The sequence below is a fragment of the Ptychodera flava genome, chromosome 4, assembly GCF_041260155.1.
Source record: "Ptychodera flava strain L36383 chromosome 4, AS_Pfla_20210202, whole genome shotgun sequence".
Classification (NCBI taxonomy): Eukaryota; Metazoa; Hemichordata; class Enteropneusta; family Ptychoderidae; genus Ptychodera; species Ptychodera flava.
Window position 1 is genome coordinate 42223359 of NC_091931.1, and position 24324 is coordinate 42247682.

At 39.8% G+C, this 24324-nt stretch overlaps 2 protein-coding genes and 1 non-coding gene across 3 annotated transcripts in view; 1 reads left to right on the forward strand and 2 right to left on the reverse strand.

Annotated features, from left to right (window-relative positions):
• The first annotated feature begins 9446 nt into the window (after positions 1–9446).
• On the forward strand, positions 9447–9517 carry Trnag-gcc (transfer RNA glycine (anticodon GCC)). The gene has a single exon. It is a non-coding gene; the product is annotated as a tRNA-Gly (tRNA).
• Positions 9518–9875: 358 nt separating this feature from the next.
• Positions 9876–12328, reverse strand: LOC139130527 (adhesion G-protein coupled receptor G4-like). Its single transcript, XM_070696292.1, has 4 exons — positions 12126–12328; positions 11070–11726; positions 10514–10843; positions 9876–10135 (listed from the first exon to the last, which is right to left on the reverse strand). The coding sequence occupies exons 1-4, from the start codon at positions 12202–12204 to the stop codon at positions 9957–9959; spliced, it is 1245 nt and encodes a 414-aa protein (XP_070552393.1). The 5' UTR covers positions 12205–12328; the 3' UTR covers positions 9876–9956.
• A 3788-nt stretch (positions 12329–16116) lies between these two features.
• LOC139131817 (uncharacterized) overlaps positions 16117–24324 on the reverse strand; it is a 34734-nt gene continuing 26526 nt past the window's right edge. Inside the window, exons 4-9 of the mRNA XM_070698100.1 lie at positions 22239–24293; positions 20179–20817; positions 19865–19906; positions 19405–19569; positions 18971–19121; positions 16117–18272 (exon numbers count right to left, since the gene is read on the reverse strand). Coding sequence (XP_070554201.1) covers positions 18263–18272; positions 18971–19121; positions 19405–19569; positions 19865–19906; positions 20179–20817; positions 22239–24293 — 3062 coding nt within the window. The 3' untranslated portion in view covers positions 16117–18262. The remainder of the gene's footprint in view (positions 18273–18970; positions 19122–19404; positions 19570–19864; positions 19907–20178; positions 20818–22238; positions 24294–24324) is intronic.

A 24324-nucleotide genomic window follows, 5' to 3' on the forward strand; every position in this document is an offset into this window, starting at 1 on the left:
AACTTAACACATCTGATAAACTATGGAGCTTACACATCTTATAAACATAGCAAAACTCTACTTTTATGTTCCCTTGCAAGTTCACTGATGTACATGTACGCATCTACAATAAACCTTGGGCCGAGATTGAATTTGAACTTTACCCTTCAGCGAGCTACTCTCTGACGTAAATCAGTGCGTGCTTGCCGTCATGTTCAAGTAATAAAATTGAGCGAATGTAGGAATTATAGAAATTAATACCGTGTTAAAGGTCAACAAGAATATCTATAGCATGTCCAAAACACTCGTTACAAGTATTCCGAAAACACGTGAACGAATTATCCACGTATTTCCCATGTAGGGTTAAGTTAAAATACAAACATACATTAAACTGTAAAATATTAGTATATATCACACTGTAAAATAACATAAAACGGAGTAATATCAAAGCATTTGAAATGAAAGAAAACAACAAGGTTAAAGGATCAAATATGAACCCCCGTACATCTTAAGATTTCTATCTTGCACACTTCACTGACGTCACTTCCTAGTCTCAGAACTAGTTATGTGTGTATTTCTAAGATGGCCTCTTGGGTTTCATATATAGTAAACTGTGCGTATTTTTTTTTCAATGGATGCATGTAAATTGTTTGTGTTGTACAAGAAAATATACGTGAGAATTCTTAAAGGTATATTTTTCGATTCTAGGCAATATACCTAAATATTAATCTTGACTCCCCTTTCTCATCGTTTGGAACACTTAGTTAAGGAAATATCTTACCCTCAGTTTGTTCTATCCGATTTATACCGACAACAGTATTAACAGTTAACTCAAACCACATCTTTCTTCAAGAAACGACAATTATTGCATAACTTTCACAAATTACTTTCACATGTTACTGTGAACTATATACTGATGAAATACCATAGACACATTTTCGGTATGTCCATATTGATATATGGCAAACCCTGCAGTATTTTTGTAGTACTTTCGCTGAAAACGCTGTCTTCACTGCAACTCTCTCGGTGGAGTGACTCCTCGTAAGTCCCAGATGTACATTGAGGACCGAAATCAACGGCAACCATTCGCATGTATATTCAGCAAAGCACACGCAGGCCTTTAAGTGTGTTTGTCTTTTTAGTGTACTGTTGTATTCTTCGAAAGGTAAATCTTTGTAGTTATGTCTTGCCGCACATTTTTTATGGAAAGAGTGCCCGCCGAAATATCTGCATATATACCCACCTTTTTTTTACTTGAAATATTTTTAGGGTTGAAATGGCGAGTGACCAAAAAGACATTACTCCGATACATATCAAAAAAATTTGTCGCACACTTCGACCTAATAGTGATGAAACACATAGTTTTGTGCCAGTAAATTTTATGTCGAATATTTACATTTCAGCATGTGAAACGTTTGACCTTTGACCCGGACAGCCTGGTCTACTTTATCATTCCAAAGATTCTATGGATGTCCTCACCATGGCTTAGCCAAAAAGGTGGTCATTTTTGCCAAATGTCGGCCATCTTGAATGTCATGAAATCCTGACTACCACTTTTAAAGAGCAATTTTACGCTATCGCTGACCTTCTTTGGTCCACAAAACCGCAGCTCAGAACATATCTTCTAAAATAAGAAATACGTACTCAAGAGGCGGTACATGATTTAAACTTAAATTAGAAGCGCGTGCTCCTCTGAAATACACATTTGAGAGGAAGCTAAAAATTGTGACGTTAAAGAAATATTGACAGATGATCATGTTTTGCTTCGTTCAAAGCTGAATGTTTATCCAAACCTTGACCTTTCCGCTGCATTTGCAGAAGCGTTTTATACTCTCCAGTATTGTGTTGTGATATTTCTCCTTCTACTCGTAAATTTACATTTAAATATGCATGATAGCTTTTAAAACTTGTCTTTGCAGCCTGTATGTAGTCCAATGGCATTGTTAATAACTTAATTTTATTCAAGGCTAGAACTGCATTGCTAATAATAATATTGCACATTATATACGATAAGATGCATACACATAAGGACGAAGAACAAAGAATTTGCAAAATTTTTAGGCTTATTCTAAACCCGCATGTATGTATGATTATGGTGGTTCAAGAAGCACTAAAGTGGATGTATTACTCTCAAATGCCACACACCAGCTGAGCTGCCTTTCTTTTTTTCGCTTCGCTTTCAGCTACCGATGAACAATTGTCGCAAAGAGGTGAAGGAGTGTCAGATTAAGTGGGGACTTTGAACCAAACATATATTTGTAAGCTAATTATATAAGGTGATGGTATTTCCAGAAACTTTTGTTTGGTCGGTTTATGTAAACCATAACAGATTGAAAGATCGCGTCATTCATCGGACTTTTCCTCGGTCAAAATAAATCATTTAAATTGAGTATATGGATGGCGCGGCCACATCGGGATAAAAACTTGGGAACTATCACCATGACAGACGCATGTGATGTTATAAGATAAACAGGACATCTGGTCTTGCTGAATCAACATTCTCATGACAAATATCGGTACAACAAAATAGTGTTATTACTACTGTCACGAACAGCATTGGCCTTGACAATCAATGACAACTTCTCGTCACTTTATATAAACATTTCCCAAATAGTATGACAGATATCGGCTTCGTTGACGTATGTCGCGTGAATAGCTGGCTTAATAATGCGGTGTCGAAAATGTCGATGACGAAACCATCATTTGCTATCATTTATGCCGTCACATCTATTATCTATAGGTAAGCGGACGAGTAGGAGGCGGTTTACGGAATTTAACGGTACAGTTTGCCATAAAACTCCTCGGCCCTGCCGGGCCTCGGAGTTTTACTGGCAAATTGTACCGTTAAATTCCGTAAACCGCCTCCTACTCGTCCGCTTACCGTGTTATACCACGAATTTGCCGAGTTTTAGAGCCTTGTTTGCACGCCGAAAGTTTTTATTTGTAATTTTAGTGCAGTGCACGTTGAAACTTTGGCAGGAAAACATTGACGCGTTTTGACACCTTGTTGAACGAAAGTATAAAAAAACAACCCATGATTGGATATAAACAAAGTTGACATGTGTTGCTATTGTAGTGCGATGACGTGGTGAGCACCCGGTTTGATTAGAATTGTATGAATTATGTTTGATTGATTGGTTGGTTGAATGAAGTGAAAAGGTGTTTGCAGATCGACGTTATAGTCACGCTTTGCTCATTTGGGCTCTACGTATTTCGATATGGCGGATGAAGTACAAATGAAAGCTGTATCCGGTGCAATTCAACTACCAAAGCCAAAGATGGAAAAGAAAAGTCCCCCTGTCACGCCAGTGCCTAACGGCCACAATCGGAAGACCAAGCTTCACCGCCACGTCAGAGAAAGGCGCAACAGAAACTGCAAGTACAAAAAAATAATATGTCTAGATCCACAATGACTGTGGTACTGCGTGTGTGCTTGCCTGTAGCTAGATTTAACTTTACCAAAGGCGACTGAAATCTCCACATTCAGTGTTTGACAACTGACTTTGAAGTCTTAAATTTCAGCTTCGAATGATCGTGATAACAATAACCTTAACACAGAAGTGATATTTGCAATCAATACCGTTATTTCACGGCGACCTGTAATTGATTTTGAGATGTACAGTCGTGCAAAATTAATTCAGTCCGGTGATTCTTTTAAAGTGTCTTTACTCTGTACTTGATGGTGAAATACATTTCTTCTTGTAAAATGACTCTAACGACAGCGCCGACGTAACAACGAGCATCTCGATCTCCGCACGATCTAAAGCTCTAATAATCAACCATAATCATCATTACCGGTATCATCATCATCATCATCATCATCATCATCATCATCATCATCATCATCATCATCTTTTCAGGTTTGTATGGAAAATGGTTTATGTAACGCGTGAGTTGTGTACGTACGTGTATCCACTTTCATCATACAATCTTGCGATATATTTTTAGGAAGTCGTGATCAACTGATCACGTCAGATATGATGAATATTGTCCTAATACACAATTAAATTGGACAGACAATTTCAGCTCCTTTACATTCCTTAGATTCCTCAACCGATCCCGGACCCTTGAAGCGATACGTTGGTCGATTGCAACCTGATGAAAATTTAATTCGAAAAAAAAATGCAATGAAGAAACCAAGCACATGTCAGTAATAAAAGCTGGATCTTTGGAGGAGTGTTCCTTCCTTTCCGTCAGCGAATAATTGTTGAGACCATGCTTGGGGTTAGGTCAGGAAGACTTTCCTGTCAAGCTACATCCATCGCTTCATGGCAATTTAGCTAGAATATCCAGTCACTAGAAGTTCGCAATTGTTGATCGTCATTGACAGAGCATAACTCAACCACCGACGTATAGTAAGGAAAATTAAAAAAAGTTGAAGGATAAAGATGTAGTGTGAACTTGAAGCAGAAAACAGACATTTTTGCTGACACCATTTCAAATCTGACCTTTTTCCTTTTGTGATTTTCCGTTCCCTAGTTTCAAAAAAAATGCTAAATTCACTGGGAATTTTTCTAGGCTGGTTGAATGCGAGAGCGCATGGTACAGATAAATTGATTTGGAAGCTGGACTTTGGAAGAAAGCGATTGGATGTTTTGCAAAGAGTACTAGTTTCCACTTCCACTCAGCAGACATGGCATTTCATCTTGAAGCTGCGGTAAAAAGTAAAATGATTTACATCATCACTTGAAATTTGAGACAGTTGTTAGCGTTTATCCAGAATAAATTGTTTATGAATTTACTTCAGAATGCAGATTTACAACTAGAAGCAACCCTGATGAAAGGCAGTTTTGTAATATCAAAGTCCTACAATGTGTAAAACAATACTACATCCAAGAAATTCACTTCATTTGTCTCCGTCGCTGTTTGGTTATCACTGATCTTTGTGGTTTTTGTAATAGAAAGCTGAGTTTTAAAAATGATGGATTGTCGGGATGGTATATCAGCAGGCTTGATTCTGTGACAGTTCGCTACATACCTCCACCCTGACAAGTTTAAACTTTCCTCCGTATCCAGACTCTTTGCATTGAACGGTACGGTTCACCTGGAATCATTCGTCTAATTTATTGCACCGAATTTTCATCTTTTTGTACTGCGAATATCTCGATCGAGGATCACTTTGTGATACGCGAGCTCCTCAACGTCAGTAACAGTTTATCACAGAGATGCGCAATTAAGACAGCGAGAAGGAACAAAGACACCCATCAAAACCGAAAGAATAGAACAGCGAAATTAATCAGAGGGTTGGCTACAGATGATTTAACTCGTGGTAGAGGCGGTCGGTAGAGCAATAAAATTCTGCCGCAATCTTTATTTGCAGCCAACGTGTGGGAATGCTATTTCGGATGCGCTTAAAGTGTCTAAAAAGCTTTGTTGATAAAATTTGTGACAAACCTGCTTAAAATCTCTAACAATTATAAACTTCTTATTGTAAGCAAATTGTTGTACAGGCAACTACTCTAAAAGATTGCTTTCATAATTCGGTTCTAGCAAATGGAACTTGTAGAGCTATATTACGAATAGATTTTAAAGATCTTTGTGGATCGTACTTTGTTATCATATCCTGGATGTATGGAGGAGACAGCCAAAACAGCCTCGTGAAACAGACATTACTAGGTTGTATTTATAACGATAGGATAGCGGATACCATCATAGAAGTGTGAACATGATGGATGAGGTACCAATGTCACAATTTAAAAGTCAGTTCAAGCGATCCATATCCAAGGTATGTGAAGGTACCGGAAATCGACAACTGCGGGGCCAAAGCTCTCACAGCCGAGTGAGAGCGAACGTGAGGGCGAGAAGTCAGGGCTGTCACAATCGAAGTGAGGGCAAATGTGAGGGCTTGAAGTGAAGGTCCTCACAGCGAGCGATAGTGAGAGTCGGTACATTATAAGTGCTGGTCAGCATTTATTTCGTCACCATGATCAAATGGAAATTGACGATCAACGTCAACTGTTTGGCCAAACACATCCATGATAGCCGTATCATCTTCTTTGTTGAACAGCGCCCTCTCCCTGTACATGATAATTAACGCAACAATCGTGGTTGCAATGTCGCCTCGCCTTTTCGATACCGTGGATTGGATTGAAAACTTGAAAAGTAATTAAAATACTCATTCACAGTTCTACTTTTGGTATTGGTTCCGTGAGATATTTTATCCTGCAAATTGTACAATGGCCAAGTATACTAGATAATTTAAAGGCCCAATAGCTGTATCTTTTAGCGTTATTTTTGTGATTTTACTTCCAAACTAAACAACGTTCGTGGGAATGTACCCACTGAGGGGTTTTTATACAAGTATAATAAACTGCCCACATGGAATGCATGTGCAATTTTGAGCAAGATAAATGATAAACGTGTGCCCAAATGTAAAATGGCGCCCTCATGCAAATAAAACAAAAACACTGTTCGTCGTGCACATATGCATTGGAAATTTCACAGAAACCACAGAGTAGTCCAATATACCAATAACAGTGCTGAATGCTTTCCACTGGGAAATCATATGCTAACACGATTGGAACTAATTTGGGATAATTCGATGGTGAAATAATGTCGGTTTCACTGCAAATGTAAGTTAATCTGCTTTTCTTTTTAAGTTATACACTTGTTTTTATGAGTAATTTGTAATATTGCAACAATCAGCGATAGGGCATCTAACACTTTTGAGAAATTTAAAAATACGCGGATCTAATTATCCCAAATTAGTTCCAATCGTGTTTGCTGTTTTCTTTGTAATATTACCAGTTTTTTAAAAATGGCGGAAAATCTAAATAACGGTTTAAATCTAAATTTACTAATGTCCAATTTTTCAGTAGTAGAAGACTATATTTAAATGGTGTTGCTATACCGCGTATAGATGACTTTACCCCGTTCAATTCAAAGAGACACAGACAGACAGACAGACAGACAGACAGACAGACAGACAGAGACAGACAGACAGACAGACAGACAGAAGGGAAGTACGGAAAATGTTTGAAGATGTCACTGGTTCATCAAAAATTATTATGGGAAATACGTCGACACCATCATAATCGACTGCATTCTGTCGTGGGTATTCTTGCTGGTCGACGTGAAAGCTGTATTCCAAAGTCCTCTGATGGGAACGAAGCACGTAAATATTTCAGAATCAAACTTGTCATCGATCATTCAACAAATTGCCATTCCAGGAGGTAGTTTTCAGATTCCGTGTTTCAAATATCAATACAATTAGCACTGCGGACAGTGGCTGTAACTAGTTGAAATGTTTCACTCTCTCATCGTTAAATGACGATTATATAATACACAACGCCCCCCTCCCCCCGCAGTTCATATTCAGCAACGAGATATCTGACCTCTACCCTTTCAGTTCAATAAACGGAAACAGTATTGTCCTACGCCAAAATCACCAATGTACCATCAGAGAGCGTACGGTGACATTCATTATATCCTTTTGTTTGTGGGCGCGGCACAAGGTTTTGTTTGCAAGGTAGAAAACGACCTAATTATAATACGTTATCCGTTCGCGCCACTCCATGTGGCAGACTTCTCTGACTCTTTAAATACTATCCGTGTCACTTACGGCCTACACTAGAACTTGAGCCGATATCAATCGTAGGTCACCTTAATGTGTACATTTTCAAAATGAATTGCACTCTTTGAAAATTGTCTCTTGAATGGATATAACATATATCAGCAGCACACCCAGAGACGGTATACTACTCGATTTTGACCAGTTCACGACATATATGCACTCGCTATCGCTCGTGCATATATGTCGTGAACTGGTCAAATCGAGTGGTATACCGTCGCTGGGTGTGCTTTATTTCTCTTATATAATAACAGTATATTGAAATTTTGGCGTAAAACGTCATAAACGGATTTTTGCTCAAGCTTAGAGCTCGCGCGTATCGTGCCTGTTCAGTATAAATTACAAGAAATTGACATCACGCTTTTGTCCTTCTTACACCTTGATTTAAGCCGGGATCTATGTTTGTCACGTGTAAAGCTTGTATTCTAGTATGTTGCTTTGGGTGTTCTAGAATTAACAAAATGACGTCATTATGTATGTCAATCCGCGATGGGAAGCAGCCATCTCTTTCTGGAATATTGACACAAATGGCGATGAATTTTTGATATCACGCGTATTTTTATCTCCAAAACAATGCTGAATATTATGTAAACTACATATTTATCATTCCATAAGGTATATGATAAAACCTTTACGGCCCTTATACGGCTTTTGCGGACCTTGGTCGTACGGCGTACGGGCCCTCGCACGCTCGTGCCCTTCGGCTATACGACCTCGGTCCGCAGAAGCCTTATCAGGGCCGTAAAGATTAGTATTTTTTGCCACAGAGTTAACATAGGGATGACGGTCGTTCTAAATTTCAAATGTCGGTAAATACTGGGTAGCCTAATTCGTATCTTTGGTACCAAATCACGCACGGTGATCCCTTATTTTTATTATCGATTTCGAAAGGGGAGTGTTTAAGGATTGCTTACGGAAAATGTAAGCTAATGTTTAGGTCTTTCAATTTCGAGACGCGAACTACATGTACCTCACCAATGATATCCACAGATCGATCCAAATTTTGGTAACCATTTCTTTATATTACTTATGTAGAACATAAAAAATTATCTAAATGCTAAACTGTCAGGAAATTATAATTTACTACGGACACCAGATAAAAATTCTTAAGTTTGGAGATAAAAAAGGGGGAAAAATGAAGACTGATTTCATTAAATAATAGTCGCGCCAGCGGCTTACTGACTACGCATGCGCTTATTCATAATATACTATGCGAGTAACCGGAAGTGTACCCTTCTTTCTTGGGCGCCGCCATGTTTTTTTTCTTTGAGTACTCGTAAATAAACAAATACGAAACAAATTACTATGATATAACATGCCTTTTATAATATATACCTCTTTTATTAACCAGTAAATGTTATTATACACCTTGTCGCTGATACAAAGATCGTTGATATAGATAAACGGAGAAAACTGTCGTGCATATGAACGGGGCATACGCAAAGAATGCTGGGATTGAATTATAGAAGAGCGCCCCCTGTGTCAATAATTAGATTCAAAAATTGCAAGTTTTTAGACGGAACGCTATGGTTTTCAGCTTGCAAGTGGAAGGTGGGCAGTGCGGTTACCATTGCAATGATAATTATTGCATAATACGTCCCTTGTTTAACGCCATAGGCTGTTATCATTGTAAAAATTGCCAATTTTTGTCCAAAATTTTTACACGCTACAGAAAATCTATACCTGCCCTGCTGCAGGGTTTGACGTCGTGTAAGTACGTGAACTGCTTTCATCAGAGGGAAACTGGGCATAGTTGTCATATAAACGTTTATGAAGTAACAATTACAGTTAATCATGAATCAATACAAATAACATTGCCAATCTTAACCCCTGGCGCGACACCAAGGCTGAGCCTTATATAATATTATCTTATCTACAATTGTTGTAACGTGTAGAAGCATCGGTGGTTCAGTGGTAGAATTCTCGCCTGCCACGCGGGAGGCCCGGGTTCGATTCCCGGCCGATGCACCAATAATTTTGGCTTCATCGATATATTTGCACCAGTAGGGCAGCGGGGCAAAAAATCAGCTCGGCAGATGCACAAATTTAACAGCAATTTTTTTATTCAAAGGCCGTAGTTCCCCACTCAGATCTTGACTTGATACAACTCCGTGAAGAAAAACTAATCTAGTGAACGTGATGTAGTAGAGTAATCGCGATTTTTTTCTGACCGCGATGTAACTGAGTTATCGGGAGATTCACAGGGAGGATCTTTACCGTCTGCGTTCCGACTCCACGCATGCGCAAATAACTTACTTCCCCCAGTCGTATGCAGCTCAAACCATACTATGTTATGAGAAGAACTATACTGAGTCGAAAAAAATAATTTGAACTTTGCATTTTGCATTTCTCTACAACATTTGGAACTTAATCACATATTCGTACCGAAGACAGTGTCGAAAATTTGCTAGGGCGAGTTATCTATCGAGTATTCAGCTCGTCGACGTCCCTTCCACGTGTCGTAGGCAAGGTAGACGACAACAATGGCGAATACTAATAATATGAAATCGACCAGAATCAAAACAGTCTTGGTGGCTGCGTAGCTCAGTCCAGTTTTTCTTGGTGCCGTACCGCCCAAATTTTGACCTATAAATACAGTAAGAAAAAGAAACTCGTTTAGAAGTAGACTAGTTTGTCATCGGTTTCGAATTCTGCTTATGCACACATAGGCCTGTCTTTCTATCTGTCGACCCAACTGTCCCGCAGGCGCTCGTTAGCTGGGTAGTCTGCTAAGTAGATCGATTTTCGGGTCAATCTATCGATCCCGTAGTTGATATGCCCGCCACTGCAACCTAAATATTCTACTTAGCAGACTACCCAGCTAACGAGCGCCTGTGAACTGTCCATATTTCCGTTCGTCTCTCACGTTGTCCTTAGTACAATCTTTCCCCATCTGTTTGACACCTCTTTGATCCCCTTAAAATGTTTATTTCACAAGTTGTCAGTTTACACCACTGTACTTACGCTTGTCAGTCAGTGTGACAGTTGACACGCTCTCTATCGGTGAACTTGTATGATGTTTACCATTTGTTTGGCCTGATAGTGTTGATTTGGTCATGTGATGTTCTGTCATACTGATAAACTTTGGTGTTTGCTTTACACCCTCACTTATTTTCGTCTGTGTCGCGAAGTCAGACGTTCTTGATGACGTGTCATCTCCCAATGTGGAATGAGTACTCGGATTGGTTTTTATGTCACGGTTTGTCTTGTGTTCGGTTGTAAAGCTATCCGTTATCATCTGTGGTGGAATGCTTGATGACTTCATAAAAGACTCGGGCGTCGTCATCCGATTAACTGCAAAAAATAAAATGTGGAATATTTCAAAAAATATTTTCTGATGGTAGAGTTATTTTTACTTTGCAGTTGCATAGAAAACAGAGAATGCCGTACTGAAAAAAACCCACAATATTTGACGTTACTGGGCAGTCGGGTCTTCTGACTGTGTGGCCTATGGCTATCCTGTGGCCAACCTATTCACGATATCATTCTGAATAGAAACCAAAAAAGAGTCTTCACTTACGGCAAACATTATCGGAGTTATTTCTGATGGTTACACCATGGATTTCTGATTGATTGAATGATGTCCAGTCTATGAGATCACCACATTCGTCGCTAAGGCAACCACGTTCATTGCTTCGAAGCTGGGCTTCATCAATTGCACCGGACCATATATTGAATGAAGTCATTTCGCCAATGAATGCCTTCGAACTATCGAAGAAGTTGACACCGTCATGTTCCTGGCCCACCACAAACCGACCATACTGACCCGTCAATGGACCCGTCAGGAAATGGTCAAGCTTGAACACGCGTTTTCCATCGTTAAACAATTTCAGAGTGCCTGACAATCCACTCCATGTCAAACACAATCGATGCCAGTGCCCATCGTCCAAAATTAACGGTACTTGAACACTCTTCGTCCCGCCGAGGATGACGAGAACCCCTTTGGATGGCCCCATCTCACGAACAGCAAGCAACAGCTCCCTGACGTGCCGTGTCGTTGAATATTGGACCAAGGTTCCTTTGAGTTGGTTATCGGCCGTCTTTATCCACAGGCAAGCGGTCAGCCCCTCAATGTCAACGTCAAAAGGATTTATCCGCATGATATGACCTCCACCATCAAAACGCAAAGTCTTTCCTCGAAGATGTCCGGAATTGGAACATAGATGATATTCAGAAACTAATAAATAAAAGTATGAATATTGTCGTAGGAAGATGGTCGTTCACATAAATCACATAATGAAAAAAATACATGAGGCAACCATTGGAAGATAGCTGCGATTGTAATTATGGTGCGAAGAAACTTACGAAAAGCTAAAATGTCTTGCACATTTTGTGTAAAAGCATATATTTGAGTTATTTATGAGTCTTACGTGCAATCCTTCGTATATCAGTGGATTTTTAATGAGTAATGCCCCATCCTTATCTCAGTTTACAACCGAAATTTTCACAATATAAAGGGCCAAGGTTCGGGACGCGTTAAATTTGTTAAAAATAGCTAATAAGCCGTGGTTTTGACCAGTTTGTTACCACATTAATATTGTTTCGCCCTGACTCCAAACAACAACTTAACACCTACCTTGTCCTAAATTAAGTCCAACACTAATTGCCAGAAGTTGAAGCAAAATAAGGGATTTGAACCGTTGTTGATGTCCCATGACGGTATGTGCGTATACAGTGAGACGAGTTCGCAAAAACGATGTTGACAGAAAGTCCTGAAATACCCGACTTTGGTTAAAAACAGATCTGTAACATCATCTCGCCCATTTGAAGATGAGGGCGTGGACTCGTCTTCGGGTCACGGGGTCACGGTACACTTTTCGATTACGTGCAACCCTACACTGTATTTTGTTTGAGGTCTCCATGCGGCTAAATCATTTAACGAGTTCACATAAACAAAGTTAATAAAAGTTTGATACAGCATCCATTATTCATGTAGATCAATCGAGTCGGCGTGCGGTTTTGACATTAGTCATAATAGATGCCGTCATTTCATAGCATTTTTGGCGAACAGCGATTTAAATCGGCCAGATATGTCTGCAAAATCGCCACTTTTACTTTACTCACTCTTTGAGTAACTCTTTGATTTACCTCATCACCTTCATGAGCAGCGAATACTGTCATATTGTCATTGGTGAAGAAGTTTATCTTTAAGTGAAATATTTTAAGCTACAGACATACCCTGTTTATTCTCAGTGTACGCCCTCACCTATAATTAGACGCTATTATCCAGGCAATGTGACATGCGCAGGAAGCAGTCGGCCAATTCTTGCGATGTAATAAACGTTATGTCCGTAGGGTCTTTGAAATATTCCCCCCTTCTCCCTCTCTCTCTCTCTCTCTCTCTCTCTCTCTCTCTCTCTCTCTCTCTCTTCTCTCTCTCTCTCTCTCTCTCTCTCTCTCTCTCTCTCTCTCTCTCTCTCTCTCTCTCTCTCTCTCTCTCTCTCTCAATTTGGTGACTCACGGAGTATGTTCTTGCTATTTCTCGATACTCGAAACTTTCCACTGGTCTTAAAATAATTATCCATTTAAGCGAGCCGGCATTGCAAATGACGATGACCACTAGAAATTGGTCGACTTCAAAAACATAATTGATATAGGTAACATGGCAATAATAAATGTTGATAGCTGAAAATTGTTTGATGAGGGCCTGAAATTGATAACCGAAATGTTACGATTTATACCTTATTACAGGTTTCTCTTCCATGGTAAAATGTTTTCACAAGAGTCATTTTGTTATCCATCAAATGTTGTCTTATTGCATCGGCCATACACCGTCATGTGAAAACTAAAGGCAAGGTCGTCCTTCTCTAGTAAGTTAATGCATGGGTGTTTGTACCCATCAAGCCCAAAAGTAAGAAAATGATCAATTATCTTTAAAAACTACCAGATTTGATTGATATTTGGCCTAATTATTGGAATTATTAAATTCTTTAAAAAAATGTCTGCCTAAATCTTGACGAGTTGAGTCACGTGACCAAATCTGATATTTTCCCGCCAAAATTTACGTCTTTATAATTTTAATATTCCAACCGTAAACCGTTAAATTTTCTTGATTTTCTTTCCACTTTTGGAAACAAAATCTATCATATTCTTTCAAAAATACATGGCACTCTTGAAACTCTATCTATACTTCTTTCTGTTATTCAAAATATTCATGTAAAACGTGAAAAATATTGTATTTGTTGATTTTTTGTGAAGAAATAATATTCAAAATCAATAATTTTGCATCTGCCACTAGTTCTAACACAAGTTCCCATCCCATTTTACATTAATTGGTCATAATATTTTAAATATTTTGATGTTTAGCGGTTGGAATATTCAGTTATTTGCAATATACAATTTTGGCGGGAAAATAACAGATTATTGTCACGTGACCTGACTTGGGTAATATATTATGATAAATTTCAGCTTATCAAATGCGAAACATATTTTTGGCAATTTACACAATTTTCTGACGAGGTCTGATTAAAAAGTATGTTCAAACTGATTTTACATGTATGTAAGCCTATGCCCATGCATTAACAACCTGAGTTATGCGCATATAGGTCACAGTCAATGACAATTAAGACAAGTCGCAAGAAAAATGAGAGCGCCATCTGCAGGTCAATAGCCTATTGCCTTAATGCCTCGTTTTTTACAGAGTACTATCAGCAACAAGGCCATCACATTTTGCTAAGGTAGGAAACTTAAAATTCATGCATAATAATCCAATGATTTCTAACAAGATTCGATATTAGTATAAGCGTGAAAAATTTATTTGACACATTTTTACAAATTTAAATATACATTAAACATTTACAAAAATATTAATTAAAAAATCATGAAGACTGAAAATCTCCGAGACACATCTTTGAACGGATCTCGTAGGTCATTACAAGAAACTGTACAAGAAAGTGGATCAACAATACACTTCAATAGCGTACAAAGTACTGGGATCACATAGAAACGATGTGAAGGGTTTACAAAGTTGAGACATATTGAAGTTGTTTGAACTTGCTAAATGTGAAAATATAGAGATACACAAGATAGTTATGACGATTGTACGAAGCTGCTCCGGGGACTTCGCCTTGTCTTAAAGGTTAAGTCAGAAATTATCGACGTGACCAACATGACGTATCTACTTTACAAACCATGTCACTGAGGCGACAGACAACAACTTGTTAACCCTGATCAACATATTTGCAACCTGAGTTACAGCTTATGAATTGACGTACACCTCACTTAAAATTGCTGTTTGAAGGTTCTGCAGTTGGTAAACTTAATGTCTATTTTATAAGATTACATAAAATATGTCATATTGTAACGAATTGGATGACAGAGTGGAAAATGAAGGGTATAAGTTTACATCTGGAATAAGACATCACTAAAAGGAACGAGTAATATTAATTATCGTGATAATGATTTTTTAAATTTTTCTCAGCAAAATTTTGGTACAGCAACATAAAATATTGTAAGACTGTAAGTATGAGACCCCTTAACGAAAATACGCGATTCTATCAATTTAATTGGCTCGTACATCATATGGAGGTTGTAATTTCAATGTCTGTAATGTCAAAAGAGGCGCCATGAGGATGAAATAAATGACAGACTTTTGGCTGAGGCACCTATTGTCTGACGAGGTGGCGCTATAATGATTTTGTCATTGTCAATGTATCAGCTTCAGGCTTGTCACAGATATGAAGTGTTGGCTTCGATTTATGATATGTGCTCCGATTGCTATTCGATCGACGTAGGAATCTATCGTGTCTATGTGGACATTTATGCTGTCACGGCGTCAGCACCAATGATTTCGCATGAAACAGATGTCGAGTCAGACTCAGTTTCTTTTCCTATGAGGCGTTACCAAACTTTAAGAGACCCGTATCCCCCTCTGTAAGGCAAGCAACCCTTCCTAGTCGATTTTGTACAGAAATGAACAGACTGATGAAACATGGAGGTGTAAAAAATTACAAATTACCTCAAAAGAGGGATAAAACTGCAGCAAGTGTGAAGGAATACAGTAAAAAATTGGCCGACTAGCGGGAAATACAGTACTCGTTAAAATAAAGAGCAAAGTTAAAACAAATACAGTAAAATACTAACCGACCAGCGGGAGATAAAACACTTGCAAAGCAGAGACTAAAATGCGCAGACGTTTCGGGTGCAACCCTTCGTCAGTACTAAAACAGTCTCTGCTTTGCAAGTGTTTTATCTCCCGCTGGTCGGTTAATATTACTGTATTTGTTTTAACGTTGCTCTTTATTTTAACGAGTACTGTATTTCCCGCTAGTCGGCCAATTTTTTACTGTAAACACGGAGGTGGGAGGGCGCTCCGTTGGGGAGTACCAGTACGAATTTACCCTTACAGTAAAATCACAAACTGTTTGGCTCGTTTTATAGAATGCCTGGCGTTCGACGAAAAGAAATTGCACGAATGAGACTTAAGTGGACACAAACCGTTGGATACAAACTAATGTGGCCCTCTAGGGTTATACTTTTGCACTCTATCCCGAATTCTAATAACTCCTTAGGATCCCACTGATTAGTGCAAAAGACATCAACTATTGCCAACTTGACTTTCTTTTTCTAAATCTGAGAATGACACTCGAAGGAGAAGAATAATTAAATGATTGTGTGCTCGGTGGCCTGCGTCGTCAAGAGACATATCACTACCAGAACACTGGGCGGCATTACTCGATGAGGATATGTCCCCTAGAATGAGACTAAAGATCACTACACGGACATGTTTCAGTGTTTGAGTATAGACAGCAGAGGTGAAAGATCATTATCATGCATACAATATGTTCTCTGAGAATACTGAGCGTCAGTGCCATCACGATCGATTTCTCAGCTTTCTCCTCGGAATTTAAATTCTAAGAGCATGGGGATAGACGTTAGTTCTGAGTTCGAAATTGACTTATAGACACTGAGCTAGTTACTGACTCGGGGCCCGTGTGGTTTGTAAGGGGTGGGAGCCATCATCACAAACATGTGTCCTCTATCGGAAGTTTCAGTATTGCGTGAATGTTAAACAACGAAAACAGATGCAAGAATGTGAACTGTTTTCAAAGTGACCAACCAATGCATGATTTGATATGTCAGCTACTCGAATTGAGAACTTTTGTGTTTGAAATTAATTCTGAATTGAACATCAAATTTTCCGCCACAAAGAGGCTTTAGTTGCGCGCTTGTTAAAGTGTTATCACAAAAGTTAATACAAAGAAACTCGAAAGAATTTCACAAGATATCTGAGGTGGGAGGGAAATGTTTATAAAATGTTATTCATTGGTATAAAATAGCTGCACTCTAGAGCTAACGTGAAAAGTAAAATGACATCGGTGTCATGCCGATGTTATAAAAAATGCACAATTTCCAGCAGCATTACTCGATTACTCAAAATTAAAAAAATACCAAAAGTACATCGCAGCTGCATATACGGCCTCAGGTTGTTTTTCGGTTTCCTCATACGACAACGAGAACAACCCTATAACCCGTCTAAAAATACATAATTATTCCAAACATTAGACTACAGATCTACAGCAGGTCGGTGTGTCTTATGGTAATTTCACAGAGTGAAAAATGTCTTTAATTCTTCAAAATTAGGAAGAGAGGTGAATTAAATGGTTAGATCGAAAATCTTGAGGATTTTATCGCCGTGGACGATTGTTATTGCTCTTAAGAAAGACAAGCAGTTCCGTGTAAAAGCGCCTTTTGCAGATAAAAAAGCTATAAGTGAATAATTTACATCCCATTTACTAAGTTGCCCATTAAAAATATCACCAGCCGAATGTATCTTATATTCTAAAACTATAATACATTGCACATGGAGAAATACAAAGTCCATGGCGCACGTACCGCCCTTCGAATTGCTCTGTGCTAAGTCATGTCTAAATACATAACATTCCTTGCTCGAAGTGACTATCAATTCTTTTAATTTAGTTAAATAAAAAAGAAATAAAAAACTTTTCCAGGTCAATCTGAACTGCCTCTGAATGTCAAAAGTGTATAATAATTTTACAAGCTGTGTGACCTCAGAGTCTCCCTGTCACGTGATGAAGACAGAACTGTACCTCGTGGATGAACTTTTTCGTGTAAGCTTTTACCATAAGCATTGTAAGTTTTCGTAATGGAATGATTTTAGTGACCTTCAGTCACAAGATGACCATAGTCAAACCAGCAACATCACTTATGAGTAATCCGACTATCTTTAAAACTGTAACTGTCGGAGTACACGTTTTCTTTCTTTTATTTCAGACAATATGATTGTTCTGTGTCGTGAGTTAGGATTATGTTCACGACGGTGAGTGCTAAAACTTACATGGGATGCACTACGGAACAAAGCAAGCCTACAACAGGTGTTATGTGTTATCCCGATGTTGAATCGACAGAATTAAAAGATCTATAGTGTTAGACCTATGTCTCCATACCAAGTGTTCAACAAGAGCTACAAAAGCTAACTTCCTGTTTTCTTCTTCTATCGCCATTAATATCTGTCAATTAAGTCACGTGGGTAGTTTGGGTCATTCTAAGGTCATTTAGGGACATTTGAATGCTTCTTTGTCACAGAAATTCCAGCGTGAAAGCTACGATTAAGCTTAAGTCCTTGCACTATAGTTAGGTCGTTTTGAGTGTGACATCCTAGCCTCGATGGTTCCCGGATTTCCCGCCAGAATATGTGTGCACATCTTCAAACGTCTTGCGCTGGCCAGCGAGCTAATCTAGATTTGGGAGCATCTACGACACACTGAAATATAAATGCAAATGAAACCGTTTAAAGATCATAGTTAAGATAAATGTTGAAATAGACTACAGTCAGACGATTGTTGTTTTTGCTTCTTTCTTTATTTATGTTTTAGCTATTTATAATTCCTTTGTGACGTCAGGCATTATTTATAGCAACGTTTAAGGTAGAACGCACCTCGGGGACAGACATTCGGACTCTCAAACTTTTACAATGCTCTTCTGATATACCACATGTGGGGGTTCATGTTAAAGTTCTTGGTGAAAGAAAACGTTTCACCGGCTTAGTTTTTCGAAATTCGAAAATTTTTATTTTTCTCCATAGACTTAACACAGCGATGGCGGCCATTTTGAATTTCTAATATCGGTAAATCTTGGGTAAATTGTTTCTCTAGTACCAAAATTTGCACGGTGACCCCCTATTTTTATTCTTGATTTCGAAAGAGAATGATTGAAAGATTCCTTGAGGAAAGTTAGAGCAAAAGTTTAAGTCTTTCACTTTCGAGGTGCATACTACCCTAAGGCAAAATTTACAATTTTTTCTGTTTGCTCAGTCATGCATCTTTCTTGAAAGGCTCTCGTTTTTTGTTTGAATTTTGTAGCCGCGCCATGGACTCAAATTCACTTCGCTTGTAATGTGGTCTTCAAAGATTAAATATATCATGTTTTCAGACACCAAAGGCGATCTAGCGTAATACTCACTTGTATTGACCGGCTCGTGCAGCATTCCAAGCGGAGTAGGCATAAACACCGACGCCGATGGCAGCAGCTACTAACACCGCTACAACAGTTGAAAGCACAACTAATGCAACCAGAGAGTCGTCGCTCGCTTCACCTATGGGTTTTGGTGTGGCTGAACACAAAATTGATCAATAAAGAAATTAATAAACTGACCAAAAACGCATACTTTCTTATCGCATGTAGAGTGAGAAATGTGTCTATAGATGTCTAAAGATAACATTAAATTGGACAGTTATACGTCCCATATGTGAGTGAAAATCACGCCATAAAATGGAATATTTGGTGATACAAATAAAGACCAACCGTTAGATCGTCTTGAATTACGTAATCAATAGATAAAGCTTGGCCGATCGGTTTAAAAATGTAATTATTAAATATCTCGATTTATCTAATACCTTTGACGACTGTCCCAGTCCAGTTTGTGGCTGTTGCTGTTGTTTCTGTCGTAACTGCTGTAGCAGTCTGCGTCGAAATCGTTGTGCGCGTTCCTGTAGATATTGCTGTGGGCGTTGGTGAAACTGATTCCGTTGACGGCGAAGCGGTAGTAGTTACTGGTACACCTGTGTGATAAAACGAAAATGTTTGATGAAGTATCCCAGGCTACATTGCGAGCTATTTTACGTCCAAACATAATTGCCTTCCACTTCGACGAGCTTTCCTTAAGTTTAAAATCACTGAAGAAACAGGGCTATTTAGAAACTGAGATTGAACTATATTGGCATACAGGCACTATTTCTTGGTAATCTCGCAGCTTTGAGAGTCAGAACGAAGTAAGACAAGAGCACGGCGGGTGAAAACATTGATGTAAGCTACAAATTATAAATTGAAATTATTTGGATGATTTGTAAAACTTACTCGCTGTGGACGCTTCTGTCGTCTCGGATACTGGAACAGGTGCTGTTGATGAAACGAAATGTATGATGGGTGTCTTGTGACGTCATAAGAAAGTATTCGGGAAAAAATTCATTTCAGCACATGTAAGCACATTATAGAATTTTTATGGGAGAAGACAAACTAATAAAAATGTTGAAGTAAACAAACAATATAAATGTTAGCGTAAGTCATTAGGGTAAAAAGAAACATAGAACTGTTTGAGACCAAACTGTACATGCGGCTTTGCAATGATAAAATTCGCGGTACACGTTAGTATGTAATTCGACTTCGCTTACCACATGGCGATCCGGGGTCTTCTACAACCACGCCTGACAGTTCTGATTGGGTGAACGATGACCAAGAGATGAGGTCACCGCACACGTCACTGTCGCAGGTGGCAGCCATAGCCGCGCGTTTTGTCGGGGTGATAACCTGAGACCACATGTTGAAGTTTGCCATTCGACCCTTGAAAGCTTTCAGTGAGTAAAAGCCACCTCCAGGTTCATTCTGGTCTTGGCCCAAGGTCAGTATGCCATTTGGCCGGATGGCAAGACCACTGGCAAGGTTTTCTCCAGACGCCTCGAGGGCGTTATTTATGTAAAGTTTCCAGCTGCCCCCTTGTGAGTTCCAGGTGAGACAGACGTAACGCCATTGTCCAGTAACGGCTGATACTCCCAGATAGTACTGGTATTCACCTCTCACATAGACGTTAAAGTCGTTGTAGTTGTAGAGAGAAATCTCTTCTGTCTCGTGTGTGGCATAATGAAATGGAGTCCCAAGATTACTGTGGTCGTTTGAGTTCATCCAAAAACATATGGTAAACGAATACAAGTTTTCAGAAAATGGCGAGCGTTTCATTACATAACTGTTGCCGTTCCCGGCAAATAGCAAGCGTTTGTTCCGAAGGGGTCCATCTTCACATCGCACATAGGGAGCTGAAAGATGAACGATAAAGCACATATGACTTTTTACATCGGTATGCGTAACATAGTGTCTTTGCTCATATGAGCCCAACCCATTCAGTGTAACGTCCTCCAATATTTACCCGCCGAATGATCAAACCTCGTTTTCAGGTCTATATATTGACTTGCAGTTGATCAAATCTGATTATTTGCTGCTTAAAGGTATTCAGTCACCTGTAATCTAAATATGCCCATATATGGTCATAGGGGCATTCCTTGGTATTAAAAATGTCCATGTTAGGGCACTGTTTTAAAAAGTGGCCACCCTCTAAAAACCTGTGATTGGTTAGATTTTCTCTTTGCATGGAAACTGTGGCAAAATTGGAACAGGTGACAGTATACCTTTACATTAGTGGTGAGATCTTCTTCACAGTGACGCGTTTTCCATGATTTTTCGTTCTCTGAGAGATGCATCTCATGTCAATTATTTTTTCTTACGTGCGTTTATTACACGTTAGTCAATAGATATCTAGCTCCGCAACATGCTATGCAAGCTATGTTTCTTTTTGATGCTTCACCTTTTTGAATATTCATACAAACAAAAGAGAATGCGAGGATTTCAAGGACTGGAGACTTCTTAAGTTGAGTAGACCCTCGATATCTTACCTCTTTGTGAAAGACAATATGATTCAGTACTTTCGAATGAGTCTTTTCATTATGGGGAACGGTAGGCTGGTAATTGGGTAACCTAAGGTTGGTTTTCAAAATAAATGTAGACTGGCCATATCATTTCAAAAAGATATAGGACATTTAAGGAGAAATGATGTGAAAGACAGGACACACTTGTCACATGACAAGTAACCGCTAACTTTTGAACACTAACTAAATCAGCGACTGAATTAAAGCGCGATTAAGGACTTTGACACTTATTTTAAAACAATGCGTAGCATGCTAGCTTACCGATTTTCGGACACATGGTACTGTCACTTATAATATATGTAAGTTCAAGATAGTTTTTATTTTCTTTCCAATCGATTTTGTCTATGAATCTGGCAATTTTATTACCTTTTAAGGTTAAACTATCCTATTATTCGTTTGTTTTTTTGTAATCAAAGCCTGGTTAGAGGACAGTACAATGGCATCACCGTTTCAAGGTCATGTACTCAAGTTCTCAAAACTTCCGAAAAACATTACACCCTTTACAACGGATTTTATTAATAGTTATAGTGAACGAATTGGGGGGACTGCAAAAACATTATATAGATACGGTGTTGTTACACTGGTAAATAACCCTTTCTTTTATTACTAAGTCATCAAGAGTAACGTGCGTCATCACAACGCAGTCATAGAGTTGTGGTAAGAGCTGCTAAATTGCTTTCTTTGCTAAAGTTCTTCTGTGAATTTGTTGCACGGTCGAGGGACCGTCATTGTCGCAATAAAGTATGGCGTTTTACCTGTTGTTGGAGTGAAGACTTGTTCTTCGGTGAAGTCTTTCTCTGAATCTTCAGAAGATAATGTTTCTTCCGTTGTGAAGTCTGCTATCATGGTCGTGCTTGCATGGTAATCCTCAAAATTGGTTTGTTCCGCTGCTGAGGAGTCAGATTTTACTTCCGTCGCAGGTTGCGTCGCTGGCGGGGAACTTGGTTCCTGTCTAGTTGTCACCTTTTGGTGGGAAGTGGGTTCAAGCTCCGTTGTTGCTGCCTTGGTCGTATGGTGTGCTGTTGTAGGATGAGTGGTTCGTTGGAAGTCTGTTGTAGTGTCCTGAGTCGTTTCCTGTTTTGGTTTTACGGGGTGTGTGGTGGTTTCCCGACGGTTGGTTGTTATATGGTGTGTCGTGGGTTCTGATTCCGTCGTAATTTCCATGGTGGTCCGTTTCCTTTGTGTTGTGACTGATTTGGTTGTACGTTCCTGACGGATGGTTGTGACACGATGTGTCGTGGGTTCTTCTTCCGTCGTAATTTCCGCAGTGGTGTGTTTCCGTTTTGTTGTGAATGGTTGGGTGGTGGGTTCCCCACGGATGGTTGTGACACGGTGTGTCGTTGGTTCTGCTTCCGCAGTGGTGAGTTTCCGTTGTGTTGTGACTGATTGGGTGGTGGGTTCCTGACGTATGGTTGTGACTCGGTGCGTCGTGGGTTCTTCTTCCGTTGTAATGTCCTCAGTTGTGCGTTGCCTTTGTGTTGTGACTGATTGGGTTGTAGGTTCCCCACGGATGGTTGTGACTCGGTGTGTCGTGGGTTCTGCTTCCGCAGTGGTGAGTTTCCGTTGTGCTGTGACTGATTGGGTGGTGGGTTCCTGACGTATGGTTGTGACTCGGTGTGTCGTGGGTTCTTCTTCCGTTGTAATGTCCGCAGTGGTGGGTTTCCGTTTTGTTGTGACTGGTTGGGTGGTGGGTTCCCCACGGATGGTTGTGACTCGGTGTGTCGTGGGTTCTTCTTCCGTTGTAATGTCCTCAGTTGTGCGTCGCCTTTGTGTTGTAACTGACTGGGTTGTAGGTTCCCCACGGATGGTTGTGACTCGGTGTGTCATGGGTTCTGTTTCCGTCGTAATTTCCGCAGTGGTGGGTTTCCGTTGCGTTGTAGGCTCCTGACGTATGGTTGTGACTCGGTGTGTCGTGGGTTCTTCTTCCGTCGTAATGTCCGCAGTGGTGGGTTTCCGTTTTGTTGTGACTGGTTGGGTTGTGGGTTCCTGACGTATGGTTGTGACTCGGTGTGTCGTGGGTTCTTCTTCCGTCGTAATTTCTTCAGTTGTACGTCTCCTTTGTGTCGTGACTGATTGGGTTGTAGGTTTCTGACGGATGGTTGTGACACGGTGTGTTGTGGGTTCTTCTTCCGTCGTAATGTCCGCAGTTGTACGTCTCCTTTGTGTTGTGTGTGATTGGGTTGTGGGTTCCTGACGGATGGTTGTGACACGGTGTGTCGTGGGTTCTTCTTCCGTCGTAATTTCCTCAGTTGTGCGTCGCCTTTGTGTTGTGACTGGTTGGGTTGTAGGTTCCCCACGGATGGTTGTGACACGGTGTGTCGTGGGTTCTTCTTCCGTCGTAATTTCCGCGGTGGTGGGTTTCCTTTGTGTTGTGACTGGTTTGATGGTGGGTTCCTGTGGAATTGTTGTGACTCGGTGTGTCGTGGGTTGTGCTTCCGTCGTAATTTCCGCAGTTGTACGTCTCCTTTGTGTTGTGTGTGATTGGGTTGTGGGTTCCTGACGGATGGTTGTGACACGGTGTGTCGTGGGTTCTTCTTCCGTCGTAATGTCCTCAGTTGTGCGTCGCCTTTGTGTTGTGACTGATTGGGTGGTGGGTTCCCCACGGATGGTTGTGACTCGGTGTGTCGTGGGTTCTTCTTCCGTCGTAATGTCCTCAGTTGTGCGTCGCCTTTGTGTTGTGACTGATTGGGTGGTGGGTTCCCCACGGATGGTTGTGACTTGGTGTTTTGTGGTGGCTTCACCATCAGTTGTCGCAGATGTCGTTGTGGGTATTTGTCTGGTTGTATCACCCTGAGTTGTGACATCAGTATCTAAGATGTAGTCGATAAAATGAGAAGCAAG

Coding starts and splice junctions, on each gene's coding strand:
- LOC139130527 (XM_070696292.1), bottom strand. CDS start 12,204: ATGGGACATCAACAACGGTTCAAATCCCTTATTTTGCTTCAACTTCTG. Junction 10,844..11,069: donor TAACTCCGATAATGTTTGCC/GTAAGTGAAGAC, acceptor TATTTTTTGCAG/TTAATCGGATGACGACGCCC. Junction 10,136..10,513: donor TGTCACACTGACTGACAAGC/GTAAGTACAGTG, acceptor CTGTATTTATAG/GTCAAAATTTGGGCGGTACG.